Source organism: Myxine glutinosa, chromosome 11 (assembly GCF_964187855.1).
Source record: "Myxine glutinosa chromosome 11, kmMyxGlut1.1, whole genome shotgun sequence".
Taxonomy (NCBI): domain Eukaryota; kingdom Metazoa; phylum Chordata; class Myxini; order Myxiniformes; family Myxinidae; genus Myxine; species Myxine glutinosa.
Window position 1 is genome coordinate 37,393,281 of NC_136271.1, and position 24,438 is coordinate 37,417,718.

General features: G+C 44.4%; 1 protein-coding gene across 6 annotated transcripts in view; it reads right to left on the reverse strand.

Annotated features, from left to right (window-relative positions):
• BMP7 (bone morphogenetic protein 7) overlaps positions 1–22,147 on the reverse strand; it is a 95,680-nt gene extending 73,533 nt beyond the window's left edge. Inside the window, exons 1-3 of one of the 6 annotated variants that reach the window (XM_078786579.1) lie at positions 21,702–22,147; positions 17,915–18,022; positions 14,104–14,541 (exon numbers count right to left, since the gene is read on the reverse strand). In XM_078786579.1, coding sequence (XP_078642705.1) covers positions 14,104–14,541; positions 17,915–17,930 — 454 coding nt within the window. In that variant the 5' untranslated portion in view covers positions 17,931–18,022; positions 21,702–22,147. The remainder of the gene's footprint in view (positions 1–14,103; positions 14,542–17,914; positions 18,023–21,701) is intronic. The other 5 variants (XM_078786580.1, XM_078786577.1, XM_078786578.1 and 2 more) reach the window with 5 other exon arrangements.
• Positions 22,148–24,438: the final 2,291 nt, after the last annotated feature.

Below are 24,438 nucleotides of genomic sequence, written 5' to 3' on the forward strand. Positions count from 1 at the left end.
TACATCAGTAGATCCAAAACCTCAGTTGCGTCCAGGCAGTCAGTCAACTCATCAATGCAACATCACTTACTTCCAACTTTACTCGTGAGAGGATTTAATGTATTATCATATATTTATAACTTTCCTTACACACTCCATAATATGATAATATTGTTATGTCGGGGAGTAAAGGAATATCTAGAGCCAGGTAGATCTGTATAGGTAGGTATTCGACTGTTGCGATAGGGAATCTGCCCTGTAATAATTTGTGTTTTAGGCGGTTTTTCGGGATAAGAGTATACCTGTGAACATACAAGGATGTTTGGGTGTTAAATAGTGTAGGGACTAAGATAAACCCCTGTGTGTCAGACTTGGAAATCATTCCTTTGTCCCTTATGGCAACGCACTCCTATAAACACTTAGATAGGTCCTTAGTGCAACATTAATTAGTTCCCTTCCCTTACAATGACTTTGGAGGAAAACGGGCAGAAAGCCAGGCCGGGGCACCGCCGATGGGGCCGCAGCCAGCCACACCACCAGCTGGCCGAGCAACCAGCCTCATGGCAGGCTGGGAGCCACGCCCAGGAGGACTGTTGATTGGCCAGGGGGAGGGGCGAGCAACACCACAGTGCGGGAGGCACTCGGCCAATGACAGGGCACCAGAAAAGAGAACATGGGAGGAGAGTCGACGAAGGTGATAAAAGGGCGCGCCGCACGACATTTTGTCTCTTGGCTTCTTCGCTGGTCTCTTGGTGCTGCACGACATATTTTGCTCTCTGCGCTTCTCTTCTTCGTGCTGGCGGTTCGCTCTTGGTGTGGAGTGGTGCTTGGAGTGGTCCTTGTCGGTGCTTCCGCAGCTTGGAGCGGTGCTCAGCCCTTCGCGGTGGTGTTGGTGCTGGGAGCGAGTGTTGGTGCTGGGAGCGAGTGTTGGTGCTGGGAGCGAGTGTTGGTGCTGGGAGCGAGTGTTGGTGCTGGGAGCGAGTGTTGGTGCTGGGAGCGAGTGTTGGTGCTGGGAGCGAGTGTTGGTGCTGAGCGGGCGGGACCTCGTGGTGTGTAGCGGAGCGAGTCGCATTGGGGCCTGGCGAAGCGTGCGAGCGGATGGAGGGTTTCTTCGCGCCGAAGCTTGGAGCCGCGTGTGGACAAGACGACAAACAGATAATGACGCACCACATTTCCCCGAACATAACGAACGTTTTCTTTTCCTTAATTCATTTTCCTTTGTCCGTATCCGAAATCTGTGAGTGGGGACGTCCCGATTAGGCCATCTATTTACCGGCGCGTGATTTTCCTGTCCCGCTATTCATTGTAAAATAAACCATTGTATTATTTTTCTGTATATATCTGAACGCAGTTTTCCATGTGGTTTATTTAATTTTCAGCGGCATTGGAGACGCCCTGGGAACAGGTAAGACTGCAGGTATCTCGCGCCGCCCCTCCATCCCACGCAATTTTGTATAGCTTTCTGTCTTCAAGTCCGCCATTGAGTTTTCGCCTCGAGAGCTAAGGTCTTCGCAATCGGCTTCCATGACCGTCTGATTTTCATCAAAGGTGGCCACACGACAATATCATTAAATCATGCACATCTTACATTAAATACGCCAATCTACCAACCAGCACAACCACACCACCTACCCCTGGATCAAACTGTATTTAGAATGTTCAAACTGCCACCGAAAATCAAACAGACAAAAGTTCAAACTAACACACACACACACACACACACACACACACACACACACACACACACACACACACACACACACACACACACACACACACACACACACACACACACACACACACACACACACACACACACACACACACACACACACACACCACCTATCCAGTGCTACAACTCACCCATCGCCGTGACCTATCCCACTGCCATGGAGAGTATGACCAAAACCATAATAGGTTATGAAAGAAAAAACAAAGTTCCAATGAGCTAATGTGTCCCAAAACGTTTCCATGCCCCCAACCCACCACCGTCACCCTCTTTGTTTTGCCAAAACTTCAATCTGAATGCATCGTTGGAACATGCCGGAGGATCATCAACAACACTACCTTTTGGTGCAAAGACTTGGATCATGAATCAATAAAACTGTAGAGGCCATTGTAGTTCACAGGATACAGAAAGCTTCATACCGACTCACAGGATGGCAGAAAAAGCCATCAGCGGTCTCGCTATACGTATTGATAATGACACACTTACTATATTAATGGCAGCTGCTCAAATGTGAACTTTGATAGATCTCAGCTCATATTTATATGGGGTTATAAACACCATTCTTTTGTTTAATGAGAAATATAAACACCCATAACTTCGGGTTACTTGAACTTTGATCACATGGCTCTAACTTGCATCTGATCCCAAGTTCCAGCAGCTCTTTTGGAATTCTTCAGAAGAAATTAAAGAAATAAATTTAAACAAACATTCCATTCGACAATTTTTCCCAAACAAATTTTTTATTTGTGCATCAACTCTTCCCAAAAACACAGTAAAACACGTTTGATTCGTACCTAAGTATATTTAAAATATCAAACTTGTAATTTGCTCCCCACACACATCGACCTCCCCACCCTCATCCACCTCCCCACCCTCATCTACCTCCCCACCCTCATCTACCTCCCCACCCTCATCTACCTCCCCACCCTCATTTACCTCCCCACCCTCATCTACCTCCCCACCCTCATCTACCTCCCCATCCTCATCCACCTCCCCACCCTCATCTACCTCCCCACCCTCATTTACCTCCCCACCCTCATCTACCTCCCCACCCTCATCCACCTCCATCCACCTCCCCACCCTCATCCACCTCCCCACCCACCTCCCCACCCTCATCCACCTCCCCACCCTCATCTACCCCCAACCCCCCCCCCCCCAATACTCACTAAAATAGCCTATTTTAATTTTGCAATAAAATGACAATTTTACATAACCCTCACAAAAAACGTTTAAAATCAATAAACCTCTTTTTTGCCATGAAATAGGATTTCCAAAAGGGAAGAAAGAAAAGTTGGTTGAGTGGAGCGTAGGTGTTATAAGAGGGACATTATACCTGGAAAGGAATGGGAATATAACTTTATCGATCAATGTGACCCAACTGTTGAGAATTCGAAACAAATTCTGGGAAATCAAGAGTGATGACACCAAAAGATGAACATAAAAAGGAGCACAAATAATCTCATGGCAGAAATCTCTCCAAAATTATTTAGACAAAAAATAAATAAATAAAAAAGAAAAGCCAAACGAACATTCAAAACACACCGTGAAAACTTCCAGAGAAAGCCATTTTCATTCCTGAGCGGTAAGGCAAAGCCTTTGAAGCCATTTCCGTAGAAATCAAACGTTGGAAAACAAGGATAATTTTACCGAGAACGCAAAAAGGTTTCCGTGATTAAAGGTGCCGAAGTCGGAAGTCCACTCTTTTAAATTTCCTCCACTATGATCATCATTCCGGTGAAAGCCCAAGGCACAGTCCCTGTGACTAACCTTGTACAGCTTGGATAGTGGGGTCATTCGACACCTATCCATGTTTGATCCAGGATTACAGGCAATTCCCTGGAAAGCCAACCCAGGCAGCTAAACTTTCGTCCAGCATAAGTTGCTCCAAATGCCCAATTGGGTAAAATCTCTGCAAGTCCCTCAAAGGCTAAAAACCTTCCTCTCTCCGCGATAGGCCATTACAAGGAAAATCCCACTTTAAATGCCGACATTTTCCAGCAAATCTCTGCACTCCAAAAATGCTCTACATTAACCACTGTACGAGCGAGATAAGTTAAGCAAATTTATCCTTCTTTTTTATTTGAACAGAAAAGTTACAAGTTGTTTGATGCGGGATATAAACTTCAGTTGTTTTAAAGCTGGTTTAGCATTTTCTAGAAAACAACCATTCGATGTCGACAATGCATATGCTAACCAATGTGTTAGTCATAAAAACGGATGATATAACTTTGCTTTACATCATCCACTGGAAAAGTGAGCCTGTTGTCCTGAAAGTTTGCATTTATGTATGCACATATCATATAATAACGTGTTCTAGAAAATCTCGAGAGTGCAGACAAATCAGGACACAGCATTCATTGTAAGCGAAGACACAAAATCTAATTGGAAGCCGACTTTTACCTATATGGCTATATGAAACACCACTTTGTTGTTCTTGTTGTCGTTGTTGTATTGCACCGGACAATTCTTGCGAACAAGCCCGTGGCACGGAGATAGCTGATTGATCTCCCAGGAGTGACCAGAGATCCACCACATCCACAATGGTGTACCCCCACCTTAATGAAGGCAGGGGCCACCGTAGAGAGAGGTGTAGAGAGGTTTAGAGACAAGAGGGACAGGGCCGGTCCATGGGGACCGATCGGCACTCTGACCGTGACTGCGCTGCCCTGATGAATCCGGGCAGCCGGGAAGAATGGGGAAGATTTGGCCCCCGACTTGCATTGGGGGGTACAACCACCATGAAGCAGATCCCCGATAGTTGTATACCACTTAGTTGTTTCTATCTCCAGCTGCTATTCTTTGGAATTTTTGTTTAGTGTTGTGTCTTTGCTGAGCAATGCAAACTCTTATTACGGAAGTCTGGAAAAGGTGAACATCTCACTCTCCCTCCCATACCCCCAACAAACCCATTTCATAAACAACTAGAACGGCACTCAGTTGAGAGCATACCTCTGCCTGGTGAACAGTTTACGCTCTGTATCCCAGTGATAGGCCAGATCTGGATTCGGACCTGAACCAAAATCTAATCGGCTTGTTCTTGTCACCTAACCACCTCGTCCACCAAGTTTATTAATAATTCATCCATAACTTCTATAAATATCATGATATATATCGCTTTTCACTCGATCTCTCAATGGTGAAGAATTACTTTAAAATGAAATAATTATCGTATCCGAATCCATATTCAGATCTTCACCAAAATCGAAACGATTAGTCCTTTTCACACACACAACCACTCCACCAAGTTTCGTCCAAATCCGTCTTTAACTTTTTTTGAAATCCTGCTATACATCACTTTTGGCCATGATATTGTTATGAATTTGGGTAGAGGAATATCTAGAGCCAGATAGATCTGTGTAGGTAGGTATTCGACTATCGCGATAGGGAATCAACCGTGTAATAAGTTCTGTGTTCTTAGGCGGTTTGTCGGGATAAGAGCATACCTGTGAACATACCAGGATGTTCGGGTGTTAAATAGTGTAGGGAATAAGATAACACCCCTTGTGTGTCAGGCCTGGTAGCCAAACCTTTGTCCCTTATGGCAATGCATACCCATATAAACACTTAGATAGGCCCTTTAGTGCACACAGTAATTAATTCCCTTCCCTTACAATGACTTCGGAAGAAGACAGGCAGGAAGCCAGATCGGGGCACCGCCGGGTGGCTGCCGCCGGCCGCACCATCAGCTGGCCTGGTAACATCACACAAAGACGAGCTGTAACCATGCCCAGGGAACGTGTGATTGGTTGGCGCGGAAGGCGCGAACCTCCAGCCAATCAGCGCGAGCAATACCGGTGCGAGAAGCACTCGGCCAATGAGAGGGCGCCAGCAAAACAGAACATTGAAGGAGAGTGGACCCAGGTTATAAAAGGGCGTGCCGGACGACATTTTCTCTCTTGCGCTGCACATCCCTCTCTGGCTGTCTTGCGCTGCACGTCCCTCTCTGGCTGTCTTGCGCTGCACGTCCCTCTCTGGCTGTCTTGCGCTGCATGATTTTCAGCAGCTCTCGGGTTCTCATAGCGTGCATTCGCATTTGCTCTCCTTTGGCCCTCTCTCCCTTTTTGCCCATTCTTCTTCGCTGGCCTCTTGATGCTGCATGACGTCTTGTGCTCTCTGCGCTGAGATTGGAGATCATGTTCGTCGTGGTACTTGGAGCGGTGCTCGGTGCTTTTGGTACTGTGAGCGGGCGGGGCCTCGTGTGCGATCGACCCGGAGCTTGGAGACGGACGGGGCCGTGTTGAACGACGGACAGTTAAGACGCACCACATTTCGCACGTACACGACGGACAGTTATTTTCGTAATTCATTCCTGTGTGGGGTATTTGAAGTGAGGTGTGTGGGATTCCAATTGAGGCTCTTTATTTATTCATCGTCGCGCTTCATTGTTTCGGGTTCCGTGAAATAAATCTCTATTTTTGTACATTCTAATTCAGTGTTCGAGTACGTTAATTCCCGACAGGACCGGAGCTGCAGTCGGCGCGCTCCAGTTAAGCGCTTTTCCTGCTTCTTCCTCGTCCCTTCCTCTTCTACTAGTCAAAGCAAAATCCGTGTTTGGTCGTCGCCTTCAGTAAATCCGTTTGGCCATCCGCGGTCCCTTGTTTCAACCGGAGGGATTCGCACGACAATATATACGGTAGCTTCATCATTCAATGATGAAGAATCACTTTTAAAATTCTACTAACTGGCTCCGTATCTTCACCAAAATTGAATCGATTCTTCTTTGTCACACACACAACCTGTCCACCAAGTTCCGTCCAAATCCGTCCACAACTTTTTAAGATATCGTGCTATGTATTGTTTTTGGCCCGATCTCCCAATGGTGAAGGATTACTTTTAAAAAATTCTTGTAGCCGGATTCGAATCCGGATCTTCAGCAAAATCTACTCATTTCATCCATGTCACACATGCTACCTCTCTGCCAAATACCGTCCGAATCCGTCTACAACTTTTTGAGATATATTGTTCACAAACGGACAAACTGACAGACAAACAGACAGACAGAGGTGAAAACATAACCTCCATTCATCTTTGGTGGCGGAGGTAAATATAATATGTCGATGGTTCCTACTCTATGAGCCTTTCCCCATTTTATTGACTTGTGGTTATTGCTATTAGTGGGATTTGTGAATAAGAAAAGGAGTCCTTCTGCAAAGTCATGTAATTGTGTCGGCAGCAGATACCCACCATTGTCTGAGTATGCATGTATTAACGTGGAATGGAAGAGTATGACTTTAATACACGCAGCAGCATTAGTGAGCACCTGGGCAGGTGGTAACAGGGGTGGACCAGTCACACTACATTATGGTGGAATAAGGGAAGGTCAATAGTGTTGAGGTTGTGTTCGGTCAGTGTTTTGTACAATCTGTGATGTGGAGGTTTCAGTGGTGGTGGAGGAGTAGAGTTTTACATAAACACCTCATCGATCTTATGTATTCAAAGATTATTTTCAAAAATCATTTTACTTGGAGGGAACGAGCCACCAGGTTTCGTAGCTGGCATTGCCCAGTCTAATCTTTTGTAGGGGCCTAAACCACTTCCTTACATCCTCCAAGCAAAAGGGTCCCTAAAAACTTCCCTACATCCACGATAGATTAAAAGAAGAAAAAAAAAATCCCCCAAAATCTTACTTTTTTCTCCAACTTGTTTTTTTTTGCCTAAACCAATCCTCAGCACTCATTGATGAACCTCTGAAAGTTTGACGAAGATGCGTTCAGCCATCTCTAGAAAAAATGGCGACACACACACAGACACACAACTCATAGCCGGGAGAGGCCGGTGTTGTGAATGAACGCGTATTATGTTGAAAAGCCAGATTTTGCTGGATCCTTTGAGAATTTAGAAGCTTTGACGCACCAAATCGCTCCATGGAGGCCGCCATCTTGCGGATGCGGAAGTATGCATAAACAATATTGCAAAAAAGTTCAATAGAGGCTTTGGCTTCGCCGGCTCATTGCGGCTTTGCAGTAGGGTCATATTAGTACTTGTATAGATCTGAATAGACACTGTTCAAAGCAGGGACAAGTGAAGACAGCCAAAGCAACTCACGCTTACATTACAAGACCGTTTGGACCCAGCAGACAGATTGTGCAAACACAACTTTTCAGCCCTCTGAGTGGCCAAGGGTGAAGAAACCAGTATGGAGTCTGGGAGCTGGGGCTTTTAGGCTGCTTCATCACTGCATTATAAAACTGCAAAGCACTACCAGAAAAAGGGTAGAAAGAATAATGTAGTCTTAAAAAAAAAAAGATTTGATCACATTTGCAAAAGTCGTTGACATTGGAGATTGAAAGCGATGAATGAAATATAATTAAATATACAATTAAGGCATGCTCGAAGATTGCATACTATCGTACCCGTACTCAGATCTTCACTAAAATTAAAGCCATTCATCCTTGTCAAACACCCAACATTGTCCACAGTTTCGTCCGAATCTGTCCACAATTCTATGAGATATCCTGTTCACAAACTAACAGACAGACAGAGGTGAAAACATAACCTCGATCCACCCTTGGTGGCAGAAATAAATATTAGGCCTATCAAGCCTGTGCAATGGTTGCCAATCCATGGTTGAGCACAGAAAACAATGGTTGGCAACCATGGCTACTTCCGCCACCGAAGGTGGACGGAAGTTATGTTTTCACTTCTGCCTGTTTCTTTGTTTGTCTGTGAGCAGGATATTTCAATACATTGTGGACGGATTCAGACGAAATTTGGTGGAGAGGTTGGGTGTGTGACAAGGACGAAATGCTCAGATTTTGGTGAAGATCCGGATCTGGTTACGGACACTAGAATTAAATATTTTAAATTATTCACCATTGAGAGATTGGGAAAAAGTGATATATGTCAAGATATTTCAAAAAGTTGCGGACGGATTATGACTAAACTTGGTGGACGAGTTGGTTTGGTGACAAGAACGAGCTGATTAGATTTTGGTTCCTCTGAATGCAGATCCGGCCGATCAGTGGATTCAAAATATCAAAATTAACTAATAAGAATAAAAAATAAGTATAATAATAAAAATAACTAAAACAAGTGGATACAAAAGAAACTGTTCAACCTGGCAGAGGTGTGCAATCCACCGTGTGCTGTTGTTCTATTTGGTGTGCGCTCGATCCTGTTTAAACGCTGAGCATGGTGTGACCCGGTCGGAGTTTAAAATACCAACTTCCCAGACTCGGAGCGGACGCTCTCGCCATTATACCACCGAGTCTGTTTTTCCCAAATTGACATTATATTGTTATCATAGTTTTATGATTTTGCACAATACATAATCTGCAAGGGCAAATAATATAAGTTGGTGTGATTTTATAGTCGGTGTTGCCTTCTTTGTCAGATTTTGGTGACGCAAGCTTTTGCTTTTTCCATAATGTAAGTAATTCTTGAAATTCCATCAGTTTGCCATTATCGCGCCGCTCATTCACATCTGTCCTGATAAAACTCTAATCAAAATAAGAGACTTTGAGGCAGGGCATTCTTTCACTTCCACGCAAGTGAGTTATTGGTTCCTCAAACAAATGGTGTATGTAAGTGGGTGGGGGAGTGGATTCTTGGACAAAACAAAGAGGACCAAGTTTTGTAAGCAAAACACATAGGTGTGTGTGGGGGTGAGGGGAAGGGGTGGGTGCGGTGAGAGGTTTTTGGAGAAAGACGAGGGACAACGCGGTGCAATAGGACTGAAGAAGGAAGCATGCAGCGAATGTGGATAGGTGAAGTGGAGATAGTGGTGATAAGGAGTGAAGAATGCAGCAAATGGGGGTTCGGGGGAGAAAGGAGGAGCCATCAACGATCCATAATTCCACGTCCATGTCACCGAGTCTTTTGATCCGTATAATGAGCCACGTCCTTATCAGCCCGAGTAAAGAAAAAGACTCCCTCCCAACAGCTATTTCCTTGGGCACCGCGTCCTCCGAGCCAATGCCCGTGCTCAAGGCATCTCCGATAACCGTTGATCAGCAAATACTCAAAGCACACCAAAATAAACTGCAAACAGGTGCAGGGTTCTTCAGGTTGAGTGCATCAAACTATCATTTCATGGACATCCAAGTCCCTCTCCGGAAGATCATGCCATCCATTCCTAGGCCAGCTTCTCCACGACTGGTTCACGTCCCACAACCCACGCATCCCACTGTCCCTATGCACAAAATGCTCCACCGACAACCTTGCACATCCGGTAGCTTGTTTGGACGGTGAAAGTCACCCTTTGTTTTTGTTTTTTTTAACCCAGGCTTTATCCTTTTTCAGCAGGTACCTTGTAGGTCGGAAATGTTTTGAGATCTTCGATAACATAACCAAGGAGCGTCCTTACAGATCCCAAATGAAAAACATTTTGTTATCGAGTGTGAAAATAGGAATCACCTGAATGTCACTTGGTAGAGAGTACACCTCTGCCAGACTGAACAGTTTACGTTTTGTGTCGCGCTGATTGGCCAGATCCGAATTTGGATCTTCACCAAAATCGAAATGATTCGGCCCCGTCACACACCACCAAGTTTCGGCCGAATCCGTCCATAACTCTTTTGAGATATTGTGCTATATATTGTTTTTGGCCCTATCTTTCAATGGTGACGAATCACTATAAAATGCTCGGACCCAGATCCAGATCCGGATCGTCACCAAAATCTAATAATTTCGTCCTCGTCAAAAACCCAACCTCTCCACCAAATTTTGTCTGAATCTGTCCACAATTTTGAGATATTCTGTTCACAGACAGACAGGGGTGAAAACATAACCTCCAGCCAACTTCGGTGGTGGCGTCACCAACTCCAAGACCTATTTTAAAGCGATTCTTCACCATTGAGAGATTGGGAATATTTTGTAACTGATGTAGAAAGATGCATACGTGTTGTCACCTCCAACGTGTCAGTACATTTTTAAAAATCAGCAAATAAAATTGTTTTTACAATAAATTTTAAAGACTAATGCATCAAAGTGCTTTTCCAAAATGCGACGTTACAGAATCCATATTTGCCTAAAGGAATTACTATATAGCCGAGTTCAGCAGAACTCAGACACAAGGTTTAATGTGCTCGCACATAGTTGCAAGACAGTGATCCAAGTCATTTTAAAAACAATCATTTAAAGTCGTACAAAAGACATTGCAAGCAAGTGCAAGCGATGAGAAATGGTGTCCAAGCAGTGAAGTTCTGACAGAATAAAGCACCACTGCAACGCTTATTGACGGTGTGTATGAAGAAAAGCAGAAGACGAGCGTTGCTGCACGACGACAATGTGCAGCATTCTATGAGCACCAAAGGCTCGTGATGAGAAGTGTGCAAACAATGCAATAGTCACTATATAGCATAGCTTTGCCTCATTTTAACGGAAAAAAAAATCTATACCTTAAATCAATTAATTCATCAATTTATTTTCCGGTGCTTTCATATGTGCAAATGCCAAACTCAAACGGTAATGGCAATGCAAGTGACGCCCGCAGAACATGAAGCTGCAGCATCTGAGAACTTGTCATAAACACAAGTTCAATCAACACGGCAAATGGAATTTAAATCCCAGATTCTTGAAGCAAGTGCTCAGAAGGGACCACTAAACAATCGGGGCAAAATTGTTAGAAATGCTAGATTTGTACAGAACCCAAGTAGGTCTTCTGACAGCTGACTCCAGAATTTTTCTACATCGGTTACAAAAATACAGGAAGGACCAGAGAGCACAATTGGGAGGTTAGAAATAAAACAATTGCAGGGGTTCAGTCTTATTTGGGGGCTGTCAGGATAGCTTAATGGTATGCATACTTGTCTTTAAGCTGTCTATCCTGGGTTCAAATCCCGACACAGCTATGAACAGTCATCTTGGTGTTTCACATCGATGTGAGCGCCGTCCGTCATAGGGACGTTAAAGTAGAGTACCAGCACTAGTCCATCTGCCAGCACTAGTCCATCTGCCAGCACTGGTCGTCGGAGGATGTTCAAGATCATATGATGCCTTTCACAAAGAGAGGAGAGTTATCGCCGGCACGCTGAACAAATTCCAAATTCCTGCCCAAATCACCTTCAATCTATCTAATGTCAGGCCTGGCCAGCCAGTCCATTATAGATTTGTGCCAAAAGATGTTCCTCAAAAGATGAGAACAATTGCGGCTGTCAGTACAGGTTGTGTCGGTAGAGAAGAAGCCTGGTGTTGGCTTAGCGGTTAGGGTGCAGGCTTGGGATCCTATGATCCTGGGTTTGAATCCCGGTCGATCGCTGAACACCACGGGGGTTGACTCAGTCTGTCATCCTTCCGAGGTCGGCAAATTGAGTACCAGTTCACTGGTAATTCCCTGTGTGTCGCCAGAGGCGACTACTAACAGGGTTGGCGGCAGGAAGGGCATCCGGCCATAAAACATTGCTTCAAAAAGGGGACCACGGTGCCCGAAAAAGGCCAACCCCCGCTCTGCGGGGAAAAATGGCCTCCAAAGGTGGTTCTTCTACCACCACCTTCAAAAGTCATTTTGAACATCAGTGTGTATGTCCCTCAGTTTATCTTCTTGAAGGGAAATATATTTGTCTTTTCGTACATTTTCTCCAAATCAGCTCTCTTAGCAACTAATGCTATCTTACTTGTTTGAATTCCCCATCTTATGTCGTTAGGTGTTTCATGGGTGCAAAACAAAAAAACCAATGTGCCAGGTATACCATGGCAAAACGATGACCTCATGCCATTTTTCCTTTGATGCCAATTAACAGGGTACACAATCTACCCGATAATCCAACGGCATGCCGATGTTACTCTAAGGTGGGGCAAGGTAGGTAACGACGCCCCTCCCCCTCGTGCATACATACATCCTCCTACGTCCTCGTTTTATTATACGATATACCATCCATTCTTCACTTGAAATTGTGCACAAAAGCATCGGAAAGAGGCCTCTGGTGAGAACATTCAGAATTCTGAACATGAAACCAGGACTGATGGAATTGTAGAGGTAGGGTGGAGGTGGGGAGCAAAACACCTTTATGATGGCTCCAACAACAAATGCCCTTCTTAGTGTAGCAGCATAGCAAACCTGTTGTGCATTTTGTGATACAAGCACCAAATTTGGCACAAATGTACATTAATATGTTGCGAACATTTTCAGATATTGGGCCACTTGAAATTCCGTAATTTTTTTTTTCAAATTTTTTCAAATTTCGTAATTTCAAATTTTTCGGGTGACACCGTCACAATTTCGGTCTTCGAGGCCGGCCGATATAGTGGGGCGGCTTAGCCCAAATATTCAAAAGAATTGTGCATTTTGTGATACAAGCACCAAATTTGGCACAAATGTACATTAATATGTTGCGAACATTGTGTGGTCAGCAATGAAGACGAGAGTCTGAATTACATGTATGCAAAAGACCTTGTGAACCAGTGAAGCAAATACACGGGTAAGCATGAATTAAATCTAGGGCATGATATAATTTCCATGATGTTTACCTCTACACTCAATGGTGGAAGGAGGTAATGTTTTGATTCCAGCTTGTCTGTATGTCTGTTTGTCTGTTAGTCCACAAAATTCCAGACAAAGCTTGTAGTAGTGGTAGTTGTAGTAGTAGTGGTGATAACAGAAATTGTTATATAGAACTGAACTTATATTATTATTATATGCAGAAAATAACTTCATTTCTATATGCCCTGCAGTGGACAGGTTAATTGGTTTATGCACTGAAGGGGTCACCCTGGTGTGCACTGCTGTGTTCTGCCTCACTGAGTTGTTCAGGTATGATGTACTCAGCACAAGCTTCCGGTCGGCCCGGAGGTGGGGGTGCGGGGCCTGTCACGGAACGTCAAAACAAACGGCCTGCCGGGGCCGCCCAAAAGTCGGGCGTGAGGGGCGCGTCCACTAATGGAACGCCTCTCGCTTCCCAGATCGAGGGCCACGTGGTCAGGAGAACCTCGTCCCTTCCGGTCACACTTTGCCTATCGGCCGGCCTCGAAGACCGAAATTGTGACGGTGTCACCCGAAAAATTTGAAATTACGAAATTTGAAAAAAAATTGAAAAATAAAATGACGGAATTTCAAGTGGCCCAATATCTGAAAATGTTCGCAACATATTAATGTACATTTGTGCCAAATTTGGTGCTCGTTTCACAAAATGCACAATTCTTTTGAATATTTGGGCTAAGCCACCCCACTATCTCCAAGAATTAACATGGCAGGAAGAAACGTATTAATAAACACAGCATTTACATTCATGACCACCGGGTATCATTTTGAACAGCTGGAATGGTTCTCTCATGTGGGCAAAATATTTGTAAAATGAAAAGAAAATGCAATTTGCAAAATAGTATGAAAATAAAATAAAATAAAATAAAATAAATAAATAAATAAATAAATAAATAAATAGTATACTGTGCAAAAGACGTAAAAGCAAATGTGACCAGGTAACATCATGTGGTGCCTTTTCCTTTCCATGGGTACTCACCAACATTGACGAAGCTCATCACCATGTCGGCATCGCTGAGGAAGCCGCTGTCCAGGAAAGAAGCCGTCATTCCGGTGGCGGTTAACTGTTGGTGCAACGGTGTAGTGGGGGCACCGGCCTCGATGGCCATGGCGTTGTAGAGGTCCAGCATGAAGATCGGTGCCGAGGTTAGCGTGCCGTGCGTCTGAGGCCGAGGCCTTTGAGGTAGGCCCAATATCGACAGGATCTCCCGCTGGATTTCTCTTTTTTCTGGACCACGCAGTTGCCTTTGCAAAAAGCTCGAGTGCACCTCGGGTTCATCTTCGGGGGTCCCACATGCTGGCCGTCTAGTAACGGCAAGTATTAGTAGAGGTAGGCTCCAAGGTATCAGCAGGGTTTGACGCATCGCACTTGATCGGCCCACCGGCCAAGCAATGCTGGGAGAAAGAACACGGTGTCCTGCCAGAAATTGAAACAAAAAATACCTTTCACACAAGCTGGATGAACAAACAGGCAACTTTAAGTGAGCATATATTAAAGTGTTGCTGCAACATAATTTTGGAAGAGTATTGTATACTTTATTAGGAATAAAATAGTTACAAAGGTTATTTATGGAACTGTGACATAAGACATCATCAATAAACAACACAGGAAATAGTGGTAAAAGCTGCACACAGTGATGGAGATGTCAGGATCACCGAGTGCTACTGAGTGTTGGAGATGTCAGGATCACCGAGTGCTACTGAGTGTTGGGGCTGTCAGGATCACCGAGTGCTACTGAGTGTTGGAGATGTCAGGATCACCGAGTGCGACTGAGTGTTGGGGATGTCAGGATCACCGAGTGCGACTGAGTGTTGGGGATGTCAGGATCACCGAGTGCGACTGAGTGTTGGGGATGTCAGGATCACCGAGTGCGACTGAGTGTTGGGGATGTCAGGATCACCGAGTGCGACTGAGTGTTGGGGATGTCAGGATCACCGAGTGCGACTGAGTGTTGGGGATGTCAGGATCACCGAGTGCGACTGAGTGTTGGGGGTGTCAGGATCACCGAGTGCGACTGAGTGTTGGGGCTGTCAGGATCACCGAGTGCTACTGAGTGTTGGGGCTGTCAGGATCGCCGAGTGCTACTGAGTGTTGGGGCCGTCAGGATCACCGAGTGCTACTGAGTGTTGGGGCCGTCAGGATCACCGAGTGGTACTGAGTGTTGGGGCCGTCAGGATCACCGAGTGGTACTTACTGAGTGTTGGGGCTGTCAGGATCACCGAGCGGTACTTACTGAGTGTTGGGGCTGTCAGGATCACCGAGTGGTACTTACTGAGTGTTGGGGCTGTCAGGTTCACCGAGTGGTACTTACTGAGTGTTGGGGCTGTCAGGATCACCGATTGCTACTGAGTGTTGGGGCCGTCAGGATCACCGAGTGCTACTGAGTGGTGGGGCCGTCAGGATCACCGAGTGCTACTGAGTGTTGGGGCCGTCAGGATCACCGAGTGGTACTTACTGAGTGTTGGGGCTGTCAGGATCACCGAGTGGTACTTACTGAGTGTTGGGGCCGTCAGGATCACCGAGTGGTACTTACTGAGTGTTGGGGCCGTCAGGATCACCGATTGCTAATGAGTGTTGGGGCCGTCAGGATCACCGAGTGCTACTGAGTGTTGGGGCCGTCAGGATCACCGAGTGCTACTGAGTGTTGGGGCCGTCAGGATCACCGAGTGCTACTGAGTGTTGAGGCCGTCAGGATCACCGAGTGCTACTGGGTGTTGGGGCTGTCAGCATCGCCGAGTGGTACTTACTGAGTGTTGGGGCTGTCAGGATGACCGAGTGCTACTGAGTGTTGAGGCTGTCTCGTCTGGGTTTGATAACTAGAATATGATCTGATGACGAACTCTCACTAATGATTCACAAGCAGGGAGTTGCACCAGAGAGTAGTCTGCCATCATTTCACCAGTTGCACCATAGAGTAGTATGCCATCATTTCACCAGTTGCACCATAGAGTAGTATGCCATCCTTTCACCAGTTGCACCATAGAGTAGTCTGCCATCCTTTCACCAGTTGCACCATAGAGTAGTATGCCATCATTTCACCAGTTGCACCATAGAGTAGTATGCCATCCTTTCACCAGTTGCACCATAGAGTAGTATGCCATCCTTTCACCAGTTGCACCATAGAGTAGTATGCCATCCTTTCACCAGTTGCACCATAGAGTAGTATGCCATCCTTTCACCAGTTGCACCATAGAGTAGTCTGCCATCCTTTCACCAGTTGCACCATAGAGTAGTATGCCATCCTTTCACCAGTTGCACCAGATAGTAGTATGCCATCATTTCACCAGTTGCACCATAGAGTAGTATGCCATCCTTTCACCAGTTGCACCATAGAGTAGTATGCCATCATTTCACCAGTTGCACCATAGAGTAGTATGCCATCCTTTCACCAGTTGCACCATAGAGTAGTCTGCCATCCTTTCACCAGTTGCACCATAGAGTAGTATGCCATCATTTCACCAGTTGCACCATAGAGTAGTATGCCATCCTTTCACCAGTTGCACCATAGAGTAGTATGCCATCCTTTCACCAGTTGCACCAGATAGTAGTCTGCCATCCTTTCACCAGTTGCACCATCGAGTAGTATGCCATCCTTTCGCCAGTTGCACCATAGAGTATGCCATTCTTTCATTGATGGAGGGAGGAGGACTGTAAATGTTAACCTGCATCACAAACTGTGCCGTCCCTCGGATGGCCATCAGGTCAGGTGTCCCATCTGCTATAGCATTAGTTGGTGGACGTTGAAGATCCCACGGTGTCTTTCACAAAGAGTAGGTGAATTATCACCGGCACTATGGACAAATTATAAATTGCTGTTATCCTCAGTCGAACGTCATGCCTGGCCAGCCAGTTTGTGAAAGACTTGGGCAAAGACATCATAAATTCCTTTCCCACCTGTGGAACCAACTTCCACATTCTCTTCAATCTCAATATTCTCTCGAAGTCCCCATGAGCGCTGATCACCCCCATCCAAAGGCATGATATTTTATACCTCTGTTAACACTTCCCAAGACCACCTCTTTCCAAATTGTCAGTTTTTCCTCCCTGATCGTTTGCTTCTGCATCCATCTTGTGCACCTCCTGTGTCCACCCCTAGGTCCCATTCCTCACCACAACCCAGATTTCTCCTAGGATCCCTCAATTTTGTCCCTCAACCTTGCTGTTGGTGTTATTTCCCCCCTCTCCTTTTGCTGCTCTGAGTTGTTAGGGTTAGAGTTAGAGCCTGGTGTTGGCTTAGCAGTTAGGGTGCCGGCTTGGGATCCTAGGATCCTGGGTTTGAATCCCGGTCATCGCTGAATGAACGCCAGGGGGGTTGACTCAGCCTCTCATCCTTCCGAGGTCGGCTAATGGAGTACCAGTTCACTGGTAATTCCCTGTGTGTCGCAAGAGGCGATTAACAGGGTTGGCGGCAGGAAGGGGATCCGGCCATAAAACATTGCTTCAAAAAGGGGACCACGGTGCCCAAAAAAAGCCAACCCCTGCTCTACGGGGAGAAATGGCCTCTAAAGGTGGTTCTTCCTCTTCTTCTTCTTTCTCCATTTGCTGCTCCTTTTGTTCCGTTACATTCTGATCCATTCTATCTCCTCCACGAGCCATGACTTTGGATGAAAAATAAATAAATAAAAGTAGACATCACTGGTAAGTCATGCATCACAAGTACTTGACAAAACCTAGGTGGAATATGGGACTTTCAAAATGATGTATGAATGCCAACGAGGACTTTCATGCATGTGCTGTGTGTGCATTTTCAACCATAATTGTTGCGTCAGTGGATGCAAACCGGACTCACCGGAATATATGGACATGTGAGATATACCGGTGGATGAGAGCGGTCGAGTTCCTACAGTTTCCTGTTCCTACAAGCGAGCAGTGACTGACTGACTGACTGACTGACTGACTGACACACACACACACACACACACACACACACACACACACACACACACACACACACACACACACACACACACACACACACACACACACACACACACACACACACACACACACACACACATTTTAGCAATAGATGCAAAAATCGAACACTATTTGCCTTGTGGCACCGGAACCAAACTATATGAATGAATGACGGAACCAAACTATATACGGTATATATACATATAACAGCTCTCACAATGTCCGCTCCTCTGCAACATGATTAATAGTAAATATTATTATTCTAAAAATTTCTTTTACACTTACACTGGGCATTCACAAGCCCCAGATATGATCTTCCCATTGCTGCCATCAATAAGCACCCAAACCAGATACGGTGTCTCCATCCAACTCTGTTATTGTGTCGAGGAACACCCGAGCTTTCTCTCAGGTACTTTTCCAAGTATGTTCAGCTACTTTGAGGGAGCCATTTTAGGTAACAAATGCTGTCGTGCATGCACCATGATCCCGATGATCACCATTTCTACTAGTTTTTGGGCATGCGAGCCGAGCATTCTGGGGCGGATTACATCATTTCGAAAGTCAAAAGTCCCGCATTGCAGGTCGGAGAATATTGTAAAATTCGATATTCATTCACTTTTCATTTGCTTGCATCAATGGTTGCACCAACCGATCAATGGTTGCATCATACCGCAGTTACAGGGATCATATGACAATGCGACTTCCCTTCGAAAGGAACTTCAATGCAAGAGGAGGCCATCGGGTGATCAAATCTGTGCAATGGATGCTAACCTATGTTTTTTTGTATTTTTTTTCTTTATACATTGTCTCGGCTCGTAGATGAACTCAGACACAGATCAGACACAACATAAAGCGAAAAGCAGCAGAAAGGGGCAGCACCAACAGCAAGATGGAGGGAAAAAGCAGATGTAGACAGACACACAAGGGATACAGGTAACGATGAGGGGTAGCTGGGGAACGTAAAGAATGGACAAGATGGATACATAAGCAAAATTTTTGGAAGGGGTGGAGGTGATTCAACAGGGGTTGAAAAGATCATGGATTGGGGGGCGGGGAGGGGAGACCTGTGATGATGGTGAACAACTGTCTTGAAGACCTGGAGGGAAGAACTGGCTCAAAGACAGCATGGAAGGTGGTTCCACAGGTGGGAAAAAGAGGAACAAATGAGTGGAGGTGAGCAGTGGTCCATGTCTGAGCAGGATGTGCTCTACCCTGTTTAGGTGCATAAAGCGAGGAAGCAGCTCGTACCATTATTAGTTCGACTTTTTAAAAAGTTTGTACCAAGTTTTTGGTTGTATAGACTCGGCCCTGGTTGGCACCGCAGACCGACAAGACTCAGAAAGGATGACAGTTTAACATCTGCAGGTAGATGCATCATCGTGGACTCGTGCAAGAATTTTAAACCTTTATACCACCATGATACATTTAAATATCCCCAATAGGGCCGTGCATGACAAGTTAAACAGAGACATCAAAGACTTTATACCAGGTAAACACAAACATCAGTATACAAGGCAGGAAAGTCGCCAAATAAAAAGTGACTCAAATTTGGTTTCAACAAAGGGGATCTCTCAGCAGCTTTCACATGACTTACATGTCTACTAACCTGAATACTTACCTATCTACTAACCTGACTACTTACCCATCTACTACCCTGACTACTTACCCATCTACTACCCTGACTACTTACCCATCTACTACCCTGACTACTTACCCATCTACTAACCTGTCGACTAACCTGACTACTTACCTATCTACTAACCTGAATACTTACCTATCTACTAACCTGAATACTTACCTATCTACTAACCTGAATACTTACCTATCTATCAACCAGACTACTAACATAACTACTAACCCATCTGCTAACATTTCTACTAACCTGACTACTTACCTATCCTATACTGTACTTACCTGTCCTGTCCTATACTTACCTGTCCTGTCCTGTCCTATACTTACCTGTCCTGTCCTGTCCTATACCTACCTGTCCTGTCCTGTCCTATACTTACCTGTCCTGTCCTGTCCTGTCCTATACTGTCCTGTCCTGTCCTGTCCTATACTTACCTGTCCTGTCCTGTCCTATACTTACCTGTCCTGTCCTGTCCTATACTTACCTGTCCTGTCCTATACTGTCCTGTCCTGTCCTATACTTACCTGTCCTGTCCTGTCCTGTCCTGTCCTATACTTACCCGTCCTGTCCTGTCCTATACTTACCCGTCCTGTCCTGTCCTATACTTACCCGTCCTGTCCTGTCCTATATTTACGTGTCCTGTCCTGTCCTATACTTACGTGTCCTGTCCTGTCCTATACTTACGTGTCCTGTCCTGTCCTATACTTACGTGTCCTGTCCTGTCCTATACTTACGTGTCCTGTCCTATACTTACCTGTCCTGTCCTATACTTACCTGTCCTGTCCTATACTTACCTGTCCTGTCCTATACTTACCTGTCCTGTCCTATACTTACCTGTCCTGTCCTATACTTACCTGTCCTGTCCTATACTTACCTGTCCTGTCCTATACTTACCTGTCCTGTCCTATACTTACCTGTCCTGTCCTATACTTACCTGTCCTGTCCTATACTTACCTGTCCTGTCCTATACTTACCTGTCCTGTCCTATACTTACCTGTCCTGTCCTATACTTACCTGTCCTGTCCTATACTTACCTGTCCTGTCCTATACTTACCTGTCCTGTCCTATACTTACCTGTCCTGTCCTATACTTACCTGTCCTGTCCTATACTTACCTGTCCTGTCCTATACTTACCTGTCCTGTCCTATACTTACCTGTCCTGTCCTATACTTACCTGTCCTGTCCTATACTTACCTGTCCTGTCCTATACTTACCTGTCCTGTCCTATACTTACCTGTCCTGTCCTATACTTACCTGTCCTGTCCTATACTTACCTGTCCTGTCCTATACTTACCTGTCCTGTCCTATCCTATACTTACGTGTCCTGTCCTATCCTATACTTACGTGTCCTGTCCTATCCTATACTTACGTGTCCTGTCCTATACTTACGTGTCCTGTCCTATACTTACGTGTCCTGTCCTATACTTACGTGTCCTGTCCTATACTTACGTGTCCTGTCCTATACTTACGTGTCCTGTCCTATACTTACGTGTCCTGTCCTATACTTACGTGTCCTGTCCTATACTTACGTGTCCTGTCCTATACTTACGTGTCCTGTCCTATACTTACGTGTCCTGTCCTATACTTACGTGTCCTGTCCTATACTTACGTGTCCTGTCCTATACTTACGTGTCCTGTCCTATACTTACGTGTCCTGTCCTATACTTACGTGTCCTGTCCTATACTTACGTGTCCTGTCCTATACTTACCTGCCCTGTACTTACCTGTCGTATTCTCGTATACTTACCTGTCCTGCAGATGGGATTATCTGTCCTACATGGAATTATGATGGAATTAGATTGAATTACACAAACTGTCCGATATTTACCTCTCCTACATACCTGGTCACCAACTATACGACGAGAGTTCAGTAAAACATAAAAACCCTTAAATTGTCGCCACAAAGTAACTATATCCAAACATTGCAAGAGGAACATAACATCAACACCATATTAAACTGGACAAATCATTGGTGAATCATTCAGATCGGAAGCAAATGAGCAGCTTTGCGAGTTTCCCTCATAGTTACCCTTTTATATTCCGCTTATTCTTCCCAACTTCTGCGAACTGAGTGTGTCGAGCACCGGAGCACCTGCTGCCCTGCACGCCGAGCAGGTAGAGCGGAGGAGCGGACGCTTTCTCCAGCACGCCGGGACCGCTCGATCAACTCATGGTGTACGAAGAGCGCCGGCACGCAAACATGACCCACCGTACGGAAGCCCTGCAGACTCCCTCCTTTACCCGCCTGCTCGATTCAGCTGGAGAAGGGGTGGAGAAAGTTGAGTAATAATAATAATAATAAAAACGAGACTGATGAAGAAGAGGAGTGCAGCCTCTCCCTCGGTCCCTCCTCCGCAATGGTAAAATACGTAGTTAAGAGTTTTTGTGTTTAAGAGGAAGAAGCGACATGGAAACGAGAAGACGAACAGTGTATAATTAACAAAAGGCGCTCTGCGCATCTGCGCTGACTAGGGCGGGGCTTGGGGCGGGGCAGTGGGCGTGGTCATGCCGGTTACTCAAGGGCAGACGAAAGCAGGACGATGTCAGAGCCCCCACTGCCAACGTGCTGGTCTCTCGATATGGTAAACTCACCTGAATTTAACTCCCGACGTCGCCAACACGATCGCAACGACCTGTGGAGCAACCAACATTTCAACGCGGTTGAGACTCAACGCGAAACACTCAACACCTGAGTGCGCCGAGGATATTGTCGCCATCGGGAATCAAATCGGTGATAAAATTCAGGAGTGTTGCCGAAAGAAAATGTAATCAATTTTTTTTAATGTGCCAGGAGTATAAATTACACACCAGATCTTGATGACGTCATTTTCCCTCCAGATATTAGAATCTTAGATCTTAGTGCTGTCTCTCTCCCCATCTTGTCTCCCGCTCCTTTTATTTCGTCTTATGTGTCCGTTTTTTTTTTTTTTTGTCATTCATGGTAGTTCTTACACGAGCCTCGATCTTGTACACACAAAAAAAAAAAAGTGCAAAAAGAAGCAAGAAGATAAATTCCAGTCATTAATTAATCATATTTTCTCACCCTTTAAATTCACACACACTTGAAGTTGAAGTTGTTATAAACTTTCACTAGAGTTCGACTTTCGAGTTTGTCAAGCTGATTTATTATTATAGTTATCAAATTCTTGTCAAACTCAGATTATTTATCAATTAATTTAATTAATTAATTCCAACTCAGATTAATTAATAGCATTATTAATTAATTGATTCCAACTCAGATTAATTAATCTCATCATTATTTAATAAATAATTAATTCCAACTCAAATAAATTCATCTCATTATTAATTAATTTAATTAATTAATTCCAACTGATTAATTAATCTCATTATTAATTAATTATTAATTAATTGATTCCAACTCAGATTTATTCATTAATCTCATTATGAATTAATTAATTAATTGATTCCAACTCAGATTTATTCATTAATCTCATTATTAATTAATTATTAATTAATTGATTCCAACTCAGATTTATTCATTAATCTGATTATTAATTTATTAATAATTAATTTAATTAACTCCAAATCAGATTTATTCATTAATCTCATTATTAATTTATTAATAATTAATTTAATTAACTCCAAATCAGATTTATTCATTAATCTCATTATTAATTTATTAATAATTAATTTAATTAACTCTAAATCGGATTTATTCATTAATCTCATTATTAATTAATTAATTAATTTAATCCAACTCAGATTAATTAATTGATTCCAACTCAGATTAATTAATTGATCTCAATATTAATTAACTATTAATTGATTCCAACTCAGATTAATTAATTCATTCATTCAAACCCACAACTTGATGAAACGCAGAAGAAGTCGCATGTACACCCACGTCACGTAAACTATCTTGAGTTGATGATGCGAACGCTCCGCCTACACTCACAGAAACAATTACAGGAGCTCTGAGGCTAGCTTCCGTTATCTGGCTTTTCAAACAAAACACTGACTCGGCATTTTCCGACATTCCAAGACAAGTATCAGGAAAGCCCTTTTAGTGCCTTCGCATCATGTCGAGAGATGTCAGGGAAGCCCATGGTCTCAAGGGCAGAACCAGGAAGTGCCATGTGACAAAGCAGAGCTCTGAAGACAATCTCAAGATGCATTTGCTGGATTACTCAGACTTAAATCACTGGAGGAGGGTTTGTGGCCTTGCAGGTTTCTTGTTCCCTTTCTGGGGCTTTACTCCACGGGTCTTTATTACTCTCATGTGTTCCAGGTAATCCCTTCAACATCACCCAGGCTATTAGTCTAAACTGTCTTCACAAATCCCCTCTTCTCCCCTTTGTGGATCAATGCATCAAACCCTGTATGATCATTCCCTTGCGATACTCCCGTTTCATCCCAATATATTTTCCTTCATCCACACATTCCAGACTTTCTCGCTACCCTCTCTCCTCTTGCTTTATCTCAACATGGCGTGCCTCCCAACGCTCCGCTCGTGGGTTTCATCAAAACACAGCATATTGTACTTGACAAACATATTATATGTCTAACTGTGAGTGGCAATGAGGATGTAAAATGATGTAAAAGACGTGAAAAATGTTTTTTTTTTTACACATTTGATGACGTCACGGCTGTAGTTGTTGTTGTTTCTGTGCTTCTACGATGTACTTTTAAATATTTTCTATTGCTTCGAGAAGTATTACTATATTTAATTTTGTGTGCTCCTTCTGTGTCCTTATAAAGGGTTTCTTCTGTCGTAGAATAATAAATCTTATCATTGGAATGGCCAC